The 13,087-nt window shown below is 43.7% G+C and overlaps 1 protein-coding gene across 1 annotated transcript in view; it reads left to right on the forward strand.

The window, feature by feature from the left end:
• The window catches only part of ITGB5 (integrin subunit beta 5), a 93,945-nt gene that overhangs the window by 15,864 nt on the left and 64,994 nt on the right, over positions 1-13,087 (forward strand). The window contains exons 2-3 of the mRNA XM_048483772.1: positions 262-347; positions 11,765-11,969. Of these exons, the coding sequence (XP_048339729.1) occupies positions 262-347; positions 11,765-11,969 (291 nt within the window). The remainder of the gene's footprint in view (positions 1-261; positions 348-11,764; positions 11,970-13,087) is intronic.

The following is a 13,087-nucleotide window of genomic DNA, read 5'->3' on the forward strand; positions in this document are numbered from 1 at the left end:
CCAATCAACCACCTAAGATTGTTAAGAGGGTAGGAATGGGGGAGGGGAAGATCTTGTCTACCGGCCAGATCTCCTTAGAAGAAAGTCAGGATATGACGGCAATAGATAAACAACTATGTCCTTCTATAAGGAGTTCATCTGAATTTGCCAAGTAGTAATGGATCTCAAAAGGTGGTTCAAGACCCAGAAATGACTGTGGTATATAAAAAGCAGTGAGCACTCAATTGGTTCCTCAAACTTTTTTCTTTTCTTTCTAAAAAGGTCTCAATGTTTGTACACGTGGCAGTGCTACCTCCTGTGAAGAATGCTTGCTGATTCATCCCAAGTGTGCTTGGTGCTTTAAAGAGGTATGCTGTTACTATCTTCTTGGCCCTTTTTATATATATGCAGTCCCAGGTGGGTGTAATTTCAGATGTGTTTCATACCAGTTATAATAATTATAATCTGATTGGTTTTTGAGGGCTTTCTCTGTAGCTGTCTTAAGACTGCAGCACATAATTGAGCAGATGCAATGCCATTCCTCTGGCCTGAAAGCTCTCTCTGTTCCATTCCCTCCCCAACCCCCCACTTCTAAAAGGCACTTTACCTCCAAACTGGCGAAGAGTTATGAGTTAGTTTGAAGTTCATAGGCTACATTATCAAGCTTGGTATTTAAATAATAAAAGTATTCTCTTGTTATCCCTGTGAGCAAGGTTTGCAATAGAAGTTCATTAGATGTTATTATACTGGAAAACAGTACAAGAGATCAACAGTGATTCAAGGAATCGGCATTCAATTTCAGATAAGGACTTGGATCTACTGGGGTATTTCCATGGATAGAAGATAGACAGCCAGCATGATGTGGTGGCTAAGAGTGGTGGACTCTAATCTGGACAACCATGGGTGGTGGACTTTTATATGGTGAACTAGATTTGTTTCCCTGCTTCTACACATGAAGCCTGTTGGGTGACCTTGGGCTAGTAGTCACAGTTCTTCAGAACTCTGCCAGCCCCACCTACCTCATAAGGTGCCTGTTGTGGTGACAGGAAGGGAAGGAGTTTGTAAACCACTTTGAGACTCCTTACAGGAGAGAAAGACAGAGTATAAATCCAAACTCTCCTGCTTCTTCTCTGTGCAGCATGGTTTTCTTGCCTTTCCATTTCTGCTGCAGTCCCCTGTTCTTCCCTTTTGTTCTGAGGATACAGGAGGTACCCAAGAGCAGCATTTTTAAAGAATGCTTCGACAATACATTTTAAAGAATGTTTGTGGACATTTTGGGCTGCAGCAAGGAGCAGATAAGAAAGTCATACTCTGCAACAAACTCTTGCAACATTTTGATGGCTCAAAACCTGCTCAAGATACATTTAAGTGGACATAAACTTTTAGCTAGGGGATGGTGCCTTGGTTTGAGTCAGAAACTAAATTTTCTAAAGATAAATTTGTTTAGACACAATTTGATCTACTATATTTAAGCAGTGCTTAGATTGTGAAACCCGGATTCAGTTTGCTGATTACTCAAACTCTGGTTGGCCTTGACAAAAGCAGGTTTTGTTACCTTTGCTGTACAATTGGGGAGGGAAGTGCTGGGACATATTGAGCCCACAATGAGCTTTGCATTCACACATCACACAACAATATGATTAAGAATAATTGTGATTAATAAAGTGGACTCAGCAAGGAGACTTCAGATAACCATCACATTAACTATTAAGTCATGGCTTCATGTGATGTCTAACCAGAACTGGTGTTTTATGAAGGCCAACAGCCATAGTTTCTCCCCATCTCTGGTATGCCTTCCTGTATCTCGTGCTGCTCCCAATCAGTTGTGAATTTTGATGAGGTTGCAGCTCCAACTTGCCTGTGTAAGAACCCTAGGCCTGCTCCAAGTTTTTCTCCTCATCCTGGCATTGTAAAGGTGTTTTTGGAAATTGCAGTGGGACAGGATACAGTGGATCAAAGTATATGTTCAGAATTTTGTAGACTAGCATAGTGTTGGTCCTTGGAAGTACGAATTCATATTTTTATTAATTGTTCCTTCTATACAGACAATGCACATCTCCCAATGTGGTTTATTTATTTTGATTATTTTTTGCCCCACCCATCCCTGAAGGGCTCAGGGCAGCTATGCAACAAAACACAATTAAAACAACAATAATATCCTGAAAACATTATAAAAACTCAGTAAATGAACACAGTAAATGAAATAAAAATAAAATTCAAAACTATCTGGGTGTCAGGCTAGGTATATAAATGAAAACAAGGTACAGGCTGTTTCCCCAGGCATATGGATTAAAAGACAAGACATGCAATGCATCAATGGAAATAAAAGTTGAGTAATGTTGAAATGGAGCAACAACTTGTTAAGAAGGTTTGACCTCCAGCTGGGCCTTAGCTGCTTTTTCTTTGCTGTTGTATTTTTAATAGAATGGAATTGGCTACCCAGCAGCCTTTTAGTTCTGTGGTTGGAGACAGAGGCTTGACTATCCTGCCCCTCTCTCAAGCGGTCCAGGCCAACTGGGAATTATCACAAGAGGAAGGGAATCAAGTTCCTTGCAGCTGTTGTTTTTCTTACCGTAGAGTTCCTGCTGATTCCTAGAGCCACCTGGAAGTGAAAAGGGTAGCTCTAGCAATTTATAAAAGCTGGAAGTTTTATCATAGCATTTCTGACGATTCTTAGACCTGCCCTTTTCACTTCTGGGTAGCTCTAGGAATTGCTAGAAATGCTTTGTAAGAACTTCCTACAAACAGACAAGGCCATATTTTTCTTTTAAACTTTTCTCCTGTTGCTGCTTCCAGCAGTGGCAGGCAACAGGATCTGAAGCTGGAGCACCCCTTGCTCCCACTGGGGACATGGTAGCCCAAATCCAGCGAAGTTAATAGTTTAATCAGGTCGATTCCCCACTTGAGGAATCGACCTGTTTGGGCGATTCCGCACATGAGTAAAATAGGCTCGACCCAGTTCCCTGAGAAGGGTACTAACCTAGGTCGAAACCATTGTTGTTCCCCACTGCAACCAGTTTGATTCCAGCTCGGAGGGCGGAATCATCCTGTGCTCCATTCTGATTGGCTACTGTTCTACGGCCATGTTCCGTCTATCCCCACACACGTTATAAAAAAACTGCCACAGGAATGGAGGGACGAAGGTGGCGTTTTTTGATTGGCAGCTTGGGGGGGGGGAAATTAGGTGTGATTTTCGCTGCGGCGGTTCTCCAGCTGTACGCATGCCCGAAGCACTCAGCTGTGATTGGCTGAATGGGGGACTCCTGGCACCAGAGATTCCACACTTTACTGGAATTGAGCTGAGTTCGACCGTGGTTCCCTGAAAAAGTAGTAGTTCCCAACTGGTGTCGGAAATTTGACTGTTACACGGGGTGAAGCTGATACAAAACCACGTCAATCCCAGTGGTTGTGCAGAGCACTTAGGTCGAACGCAGCTCAAACTTAGGTCGATAATGCAAGTGCGGAATCAACCTTTGACTGGGTCCATGAAAGTACTGATCTTGGTTGATTCCACAGTCACTCCCCACAGCAGCTGAGGTTATCGTGCTGGAGCCACGCTCAGAGGGCGGGATCACCTCAGCACCTCTTCTCCTCTTCGTTCCCGATTGGCTGTTTTCTGCTCTATTCAGTTATCAGATCAAAATGGCATCTATCCCTCAGAATGACAAACGTTTTTAACATGCCACCAGAAAGGAGGGAGGGAGGGAGTGTAATTGATTGACCGTTATGTTGCTATGCGGGAAAAATGTTGCAACTTCATTGCTATCAGCAGCGTGTAAACGAGCGCCATTTATATGTATGGCTGTAGCTTTGTATACAAGAAGGATTTTTTTTTAAAGGCGCACTTTCCCCCACCATGAGTCTCCCGCTCTGCCCATGCCCAAAACACTTATCTGTGATTGACTCAGCGGGAGAATCACAGCGAGGAAGATTCCCCACTTTACCAGCTTTGACCTGAGTTCGACCTAGGTTGGCAGAAAAAACTGTACCTCCCTGGTGGAATCAGAAATTTAACAGTAAGAAGGAGCAGAGCTGGAACAGACCTGGGTTGCACTCAGTGAATGTGGGGACCTAGGGCGAACCTAGGTCGATTTCACAAGTGGGGAATCGCCCTCAGAGTTCTTTTTCCGGGAGCAAGAACAAGCCAGGTGGATGGGCATATGTAGGCTGTTCCCTAGCTCTGGTGATCTTTTTTTGGAGGGAGAGTGGTACATCCTCCCATTGTCCCTTATTCCTCTGTTCAGAGATAGAGGGCAGGGTGACTTTCCAATTATGGGAGACTATCACAGTCCACAGGAACTAATTACAACTGTTGACAAGGGACAACTGAGATTATTTGATTGAACACACAAATCTTTATAGAAGGGGAGTATGAATACATAGAGAAAGGGTGTGCCCCCAACCTCTTGCCTGCAAATCATCTTGCACGCAGCTGTAAGAACTGTGTTTCTGCCAAGTACATCAGTAATGTGACGTTAGAATGAAAAAAAATATTGCCTGTGAAGCAGTGGGTATTCAGTAGTGTTGAGCTGGATTGGTATATTTTCTTGGAACAGAAAGGCTATTTTTTAATAGCTCTGCCAATACAAATGTTTATCCAGAGGCTGTTGTGACTGCTAGTTGTAGGCCATCCCTCATCAGTAGTTGAGGGTGCACACATTATCAAGTGGTTATTTGGTGTTGAAAATTGTCAATGCTGACTGGGGTGTAAAAGGAAGAAAAGACTTAGGAGGCACTGTGGCCTTCAACTGGCATATTGAATGTTTTCCTTGAATTTTACCATTGCCAATAACAATAAGGTTCTTAAAAAGTGATGAAATCATTGACAGCAGATTTTAAAAATATTTTTCACTGTTGACTACTTTGTGCAAAAATTCCAATGCTGTTGAAAAATGCACAAATATTGTAACAACAAATTATAACAACAAATAACAACAAATATTCATGTATGTCTGTCTAGCTCAGGAAGAAAAAATCAAGACATTGTGCAGCAGAAGTGGGATTTTGCTGCAAAAAATGTACATATGAGATCCAAGTACACCACCCTTTCCCACCCTCAGGGCTTACTAAATTCAAATGTTACACTGTAATCCACAGGCAGAATTCCATGTTCAGGACAAACAAATTGACCTGAGTAAGAAATTTGGATGGATAATCTGTTTGAGTAATTGAATTCATCCAATCCTGTCGATGAGCTATTCCTTTAACATTCCAAATTGCATGCGTAGAAGTGACAGAATCACAGTAATAGTCTTGAATATATTTCTTTTCCAATGAATCTGTTTACCTGAAATATTTATACACTGCCAGTTCTTGGGAAGTGAGCAGGAGGCAGTTTACAAAATATGCATAACAATAAAACAATAAATCATAAAAACAAAATGCCAATTTTGTACCACACTATGGCTTGTTATAAAGGTATCAGCCTTTAATTATTGAGCCTTGTGTGAAGCGGGCGTGGGGGAGGGGGAGGTGAAGAGAGAAAAAGAACAGATGCCTGAGAATCCCTCTGGTTTGTTCATGGTTTTCTTGTTTTTAAGTATTGGACAGCCCCATCCAGGGGGAGGGCAATCCACCAGTAGGAACAGTGTGGGGCCGCACAGGCAGATTTGCCTCCCTGGGCTCCTGCGCCCCTGCTGTTCATGCGCCCCTGCTGCCACCACTGGAATAGCAGGGGCAGTCAGAGGGCATGGCCGGAGGAGGAGCTGATGTTAGCTGGCCTCCTACCAGCCATTGGCCCCATTGCTCCAATGGCCAGGATTTCAGACTTACACCATCAAAAAGATGGGGGGAGGCTTTTTTCCATTTTAAACCTCCTTGGGGGTGGCAAGCTGGCGCCGCTGTGGCAATGCAGTTGAGCGCCCAGCCCATTGGATGGGGCTGCCCATCTTCACAGCTCACTGTGGAGTAACTTTTGTGGAGAAACTTTTGTGGGGCTGATAAAGAACTGAACCTTTGGCCATTTCTGGCTAGCTATACAGATCAGGCCAACCGTGTCCCTGTTTGATGTCGTATGGGCTAAGTTATGCTGGATCAGCATAACCCCCGTGACTTCCTTTTTTATCAGTGAAACCTCCGTAACTCCCTTTTTATCTGCCATGGTAGGTTTATTGGATATTGCAGTTTCAGTTTGGTTTAGATTAAACATCTGCAGGTTTAAACAAATCTGAAACAAATTCCACAGGGCAGAAAATGAAGATGGACTCTAATAAATCAGGTTAAAATTATGGGTTATAATGTGCATAGTGGGTTATACCAGTATGATAAATCCAGAAAGTATGCTTAATCCAAGATTCTTGGACAGGTTATTTCTGGAGGCTGCTCTCTCTCTCTCTCTCTCTCTCTCTCTTTTAGCTGAATAGTATCCCCATAGGACTGTTTTTCAATTGTGGTATGAAGATAGCATGTCTTTGGTATTTATGCCTCCAAGCTAAGGTGTGAAAGAGGCAAGATACTGCAGGAGAAATGGTTAAAATTAGGACATAGTTTTGCAGAAGGTGCCTCCATTGAATCAGTGAATTTCACCTTTAATGATGGGGTGCAGCTTGCCTTGAAGAGTGTGATAATTTTTAGACATGAGCCTCCCGTTAAAGCAATAGGTTCATATAGTAGTGAGAATTCCCCCACCCCCCTGGTACTTTTAGCCTAGAAATTGGCCTGGTTTTGTGTAATCTGGCCACCCTGGTCATACTGGGGTAACCAAGAAGCTGGATTGCGATTAATATATTCTGCATGGGGCTGAAAGATGATTGGAGAACTTCGGCTCATGCAAAATGTGGTGGTCCATTTGTTATTAGAGTCCACTTAACTAGCCCAGATTACATGTATTTTGAAGTCCTTTTTGTTTCTGGGTCCAATTTCTGGGTCCAGTTAAGGTGCTGATGCTCAACTTTTGTGTCCTCCAAGGCCAGTGGGAATGCCAGCCTTGATGTGGGACTTGAGGATCCCCTGGAATTACAACTCATCTCCGGACTATAGAGATCAGTTACCCTAGAGAAAATGGATACTTTGGAAGGTGCATTCTGTGGCACCATACTCCACTAACGCCCCTGTCTGCCCCAGGCTTCATCCCCCAAACATTATGAATTTCTGGCAACTCTATCCGCCCATCCCCTGCCAGTGGTCGGGCCCGAGGGGGCGGGACCTAGCAACTCCAATTGCCAGGGGCGTACATACTTGAAGAAATATCTTTCCTAGTAAGATCCTGTATGTCAGTTTCATTCCTTACAGTGAGATATCTTAGCAGTCACTTCTTTGGCTAGATTATGATCTGAAACTACCTGGGGTTGGGCCTCCTTTAGCTGTTGTGCCACTCTGAACACTGAACCAGATTGGCTACTAATAGATTTATATTTTCAGCCATCATTCACACATCAGTAAAGAAATAGCATGATTGCATCTTCTTGTGTATTCTGCTTCAATCTGGAGCCCTGGAAATCCTTCTTGCTTATCTCCTGGATTCTTGCAGGATATTCATGCTTATTTAACGGTTTCCCCCTCCATTTTGTTCAATGTGCTTCTGGAATAGTCATGAAAGAAAGGTGTGTAGTGTGGTGGTAGTGGAGAGAATAAACAAACTGGAGAGGATATGATGACTGTTGGTCTACACGGTGAAGGAGTCCTTACCTGAATAGCCCAGTGTTCTGACCTAGCAACATCAAGGTCACATGTCCTTTTCCTCCCCTTCCTTGAAAAACTGAAGACTATTTTTGGTTCTGGAGATGTAGTTTCAATCTATTTTTGGTTCGCTGATGTAAAAAAAAACATTAATTGTTTGTATAATGGACTGTAGGATGTCAACAAGGACTTGGCAGTAATGTCTGTTTTATAATCTGTGCCAAAAAGTGTATGAGGATTTTTTGACAAACATAGGAATATTAAAGATCCAGAAAATAAATCAAGTGTGAGTATATGCTTGTATTTGTTCATTTGCTTTAAAAAAGAGATCTCTCTTTTCCTTACTGCACATATACTTGCTGTGGCATATACTTGCTGTTGCATTTTTTAAAAGTGTAATGGTATAAATTTGAGGGACCTGGGTTTGAAAACGCACTCTGTCATTGAAGTTTATTGGGTGACCTTACCCTAATAGATTATAAGGCATAATATAGAAAAGGGACAAGTATGTTGTAAGCTGTTTTTGGTTCTAATTAGGGAGCAAAAGATGGGATATAAATACCTAAATGACTGATGTACGAGCACACAAATGGTTTGCTTCTGTTTCTTAGGATGGATGTACATTATAATATTTTCAAATAATCTGCAAGTAGCCATTGGTCGATTCCCCACTGAAAAAATGAATGTAGATACAAACCGGTTTGGGAAAAACCAGGACCTTTTGAGCACGGTTTCAGCGTCCCCACTGCAGCTTCTGCCCCACAAACGATCCTTGTTCCCAGAAACGCAGCAGCAAAGAAGGATTCCCCACGCATCTGCTCAGGTGCTATCCTGATTGATTGTTGCATTATGTTGGGGCAGGAATTTTTTTTTTCAAACTTCTGGATCCACGTCTCTGCGAGCATGCGCAGAATGACCCTATGTGGAAACGAAGAAACAGGCGATTAAAGCGAAGCCCTGTTTCCGCGCGCCTCCATGTAATCGGATCCATGTTAATACGAGATGTAGCACAGCTTTGTACTGCCTTCTACTCAGTCAATCAGTCAAAACTGCCCCCATGTTGCTTCGTATTCATGTGGATCTCTGGTCCGTGAAATAAAAAAAAGGCTGCGTGTGCATCGCACACAGCCCACTTTGTTCTCATTGGATGGGAGGCTCCACGTCACTACTAGTGGCAGGAAAAATTAATCCGGATTCACCCCCACCCCCCCTTCCCCACCGCTCACGCGTTTTTTGAAAAGGTCTATTTTCTTGCGGTTCTAAAATAACACATGCTGGGGGGGAGGGGAGAGCCAGAAACGGGATGAAAGCGTGTTGAGCACTGGTGAAGTGGGGAGTTCTGCTGGAAACCTGGATATTTTGTGTGACGAGCACGCATCTAATCCTCAGTGGGGAATCGACCAACGTTTCCTTTTAACTGTGCCTGAATTGTAATACTTTGGACTGTGGATGGGGGATGCAGCTTGCTAGGTTCCACTGTAGGCAAGGGATCCTCCACCCCTAGTAAGTGCTCCTTACTGCACCTACCATTGGTGCTACAATGGGTGGTGGTGTCAGCAGCATCCTGAGAAGCTGACATCAGTCTCCATGTGCCCAGAAGTAACATTAGTGCATTCCAGGAGGCACTGGGGATGGTCTGACACGCAGAGTGTAACCAGAATTGCTGGGAATACACTGACATCATTTCCAGTGTGTACAGGAAATAATGTCAATGTGTCGCCAGTGAGGGGAATTCCATTCATTGTCTTCCCTCCCCACTGCAGTGGCGGAGCTACAAGGGGACGGGGTGCGCGCCGTGCACTGGGCGCATGCCTGGGGGGCATAAAATCACCCCAGGCCCCTCCCCCTTCCCCCACGGCGCCCCCTTGTGGCGCCTCCCACCTTCCTTCCCACATTTACCTTAGTTCCTTTCCGTTTCCTAGAACTTTTTCAGGCTGAAAAAAAGGCTTGTTCACAGTACAAGCTAAAAACGGCCTGAGGAACTACAGCTCCCAGGAGACCTTGGGGCCCCGTGGGGGGGCCATGGGGGCAGAAAATATAGACTGCGCACCGGGCGCAGTTTGGCCCAGCTAAGCCTCTGCCCCACTGCAAGTTGCCAGGGGGGACCTGGCAGTTGTAAGGATCTGAAATGATTGAATGTCTCTCCATAAAAAAAGAAAGAAATTCTGCAATCCAGAGGGCTGAGGTGGCTGGGCGCAGCGCTACTGCCCACCACTGCAATGGCTCCAGGGGACAATCTAGGTGGTGCAGAGAGGCATGAAAAAGAAAAAAAATCCTGGCCACCTGGAAAGCTCTCCCTAGGCCTTAACAGAGTTACACCATAAGTCTGAAGCTCTGGCTGTGGTGTTTCCAACTCAAAAGTACAGGTGGAAGCTGACTAAAGTCGGCTCCACTCCCCAGGTAGGCCCCCTGCCCCCATGCTGGCATCCACTCATATGCTACCATTGCTCCACAGTGGTGTCCGCTTCCGGGTTTTGCCACCACAGAGCTGTGGGGCACCTGGATACCGGCATCTTTGCACTCTTTGCTAGCGGGGGTGCCCCTTATGGCAGTGGAGGGGCAAACATGTCAGTGCAGCCCAGCACCACTCCTATAGCCCCCTATAGCCCACTTGCCAACCCCTCCATCTGGATTGGGCTGCAAATATCATAGAGACATATTGTGTATCTGTGTATCAGTTTGCTGTGCTGTATGAGCACAAACTGATGTACGACATCTTCCTAGCCTTTCTGCTGCTCATTCTTTAAAAAAAATCTCTGGTGAAAATTTGGATTTCTGTTGTTTCTAATCATGAACACTCATCTAATGATTTGAGAAAACAATTATCATCTTAAACTGGAAACCTCCTCTTCTTGTTTGTGTAGTGGGGAGGAACTATGGGAGGCAAGAGATAACAAAATCATAATACCCTGTTCATAGACAGCTGTGTAATGTTGCTGTTTTAATTCACACACCTTTGTATTTGTAAGCTGGTAATTTGAAGATATTTTCATTTTTCTCTTGATGCAGTTTCTAGCACAACATTCATGTGTGCGTGACACATAGAAACATTGTTCACATGCTTTCATTTTAATAACAGACTGGAATGTCACTGTTTGGAACAGGCTAGACTTTCATTTCACGTTCCAAAGAGGATTTCTAGCCAAAGAGACGTAGTTTCATTTTGACAGGAGTTTGCATTTCTGTGAGAGCTCCCAAAGAGTAAGACAAGGACTATGGCTCTTCGGTAACACAGTAGTGATTTCCACACAGCAGAAATAAAATGTCCTGCAGACATTTTAAAAACTGTTTTTGGGGGAAAGTTCACATAACTCTCTCCCCCAAAATGTCTTCAAAATATTTTATTTCTTTCAACCCAGGTTTTTTAAAAATCACTTAACTAGCAATCTTTTCCCCCCAACCCAGCTCGAAGACGTTTCCTGCAAGCTGAGCGAACAAAAGCAGGCAGGAAACGCTTTATTTCACTCACACAAACTTCTTCCTTTTATTTTCGCTGCTTGCACCCGCCATTTTGTGTGCAGCAGAGATTCTCTGATGGTTCCCCACAGAGGTTTCCTCTGCTTGCAGCTCCTCTGTGTGCAATGTCCTTGTAAGAAGTAGATGAAAAAAATTGTTTTGCCTTGCGATCCAACACACATATAATTTTTCCTCTTTTTTTTTGTTTTGAAGATGACTATGAACCTACGGCAACAAAATTAGAGAAGCTACAATATGCACACATTTGTGTCGCAATAGCTTCACAAAGCATCCCCCTCAAAACAAAACAAAAGGAACAACGACATGTGCATGGGATTGGTAGGCAAGGCAACTTTAGTCATGTATTTCTTACACAGAAATTGTGTGCAGATGAGCTGCAAGCAGAGGAAACCTCCCTGGAAAACCTTTACCAAATCATGGAGAATCTCTGCTGCAGCACAGAAAATGATCGGCGCAACTGTGAAATCAACAAGAGCTCCGTGCAGCAGGCAGGAAAAAAGATCCCCTTTGGCTGGCAAGACTGTTTTTGGTGGGCTGTGTGTGAACTTAAAAAGCCAAAATGGATCTTTTAAAAACGTCTGCAGGACATTTTGTTTCTGCGTGCAGAAATCACCAGTGTTAAACTGTGATTGTTCTTGGACCAATTGATCATTTTTTAAATCTTTGTTCTTCACCTCCTGATTCCCTGCAGGAATTTGGCAGCAAAAAATCTATCACTTCAAGGTGTGACTTCACTGAAAACCTGATTGCCAGTGGTTGTGCAGGGCACTATGAGAGCACAAAAAGCAGCCTGAATATAGTGAAGAATCTTCCTTTGAGCAGAAAAGGCTCCATTGTGACTCACTCAGATGTTACCCAGATAATACCTCAAAAGATCTCTCTCAATCTACGGCCTGGTAAGTTTGTTTATTTATGTTATTTATAGAGGTTAGCATTGAATATCTGTAATTTGATATGGATAATTTACAAGCAACCTAGATACTGGGGTGCTGTGTGGTTTCCAGGCTGTATGGCCGTGTTCCAGCAGCATTATCTCCTGACGTTTTGCCTGCATCTGTGGCTGGCATCTTCAGAGGTTCTGATAGTAGGAAGGGAAAGCAAGTGGAATATATATACCTGTGAGTAAAGGTCAGTAGGTGAGGGCATCTGAATAGGAGTGGCCTGGCAAGTGAGTAACAATGAAGTGTAGCATGTGAGTAACAATGGAGATAGCAAGGTCAATAGGTGAGGCATCTGAATAGAAGTAGTCTGGCCTTTGTTCCCTTTGAACACAGTCATCCTGTGTTTGTGGGAAGCTGATTAGTCACTGTCTTGACTCTAGTGTTTTTCAAAACTGGCAGCCAAATTCTGTTCATTTTCATGGTTTCTTCCTTTATTTTCATGGTTTCATTGAAACAAAGGCCAGACTACTTCTATTCAGATGCCTCACCTATTGACCTTGCTATTGACCTTGCTATCTCCATTGTTACTCACATGCTACACTTCATTGTTACTCACTTGCCAGGCCACTCCTATTCAGATGCCCTCACCTATTGACCTTTACTCACAGGTATATATACTCCACTTGCTTTCCTTTCCTACTATCAGAACCTCTGAAGATGCCAGCCATAGATACAGGCAAAACATCAGAATGCTGCTAGAACACGTCCATACAGCCCAGAAACCACACAGCACCCCAGTGATTCCAGCCGTGAAAGCCTTCGACAAAACCTAGATACTTCATGTGCCACTAAAATAAGCAATTAAGATTTCAGTATTTTTATTAACCCACTCCCTTAATTTATAAACCTATACTTTCCTGCATGTTGTAACAATGACTACATAGCATTTATAGCAAATGATAGACTGTTGAAGGTCAAATTCATGTACCCAGGTATGCATTTAAGAAACAAGGCCTCATTCTGTTTTGGAAATGGAGAAATTCTGCATAACTGGAGACTCGCAGTCAAATCTCCAGCTCACTCGCAGTCAAATCTCCAGCGCGCGCACGCACACACACACACACACCCCTCCA

This window comes from Sphaerodactylus townsendi, linkage group LG02 (assembly GCF_021028975.2).
Source record: "Sphaerodactylus townsendi isolate TG3544 linkage group LG02, MPM_Stown_v2.3, whole genome shotgun sequence".
In the NCBI taxonomy this organism is placed as follows: domain Eukaryota; kingdom Metazoa; phylum Chordata; class Lepidosauria; order Squamata; family Sphaerodactylidae; genus Sphaerodactylus; species Sphaerodactylus townsendi.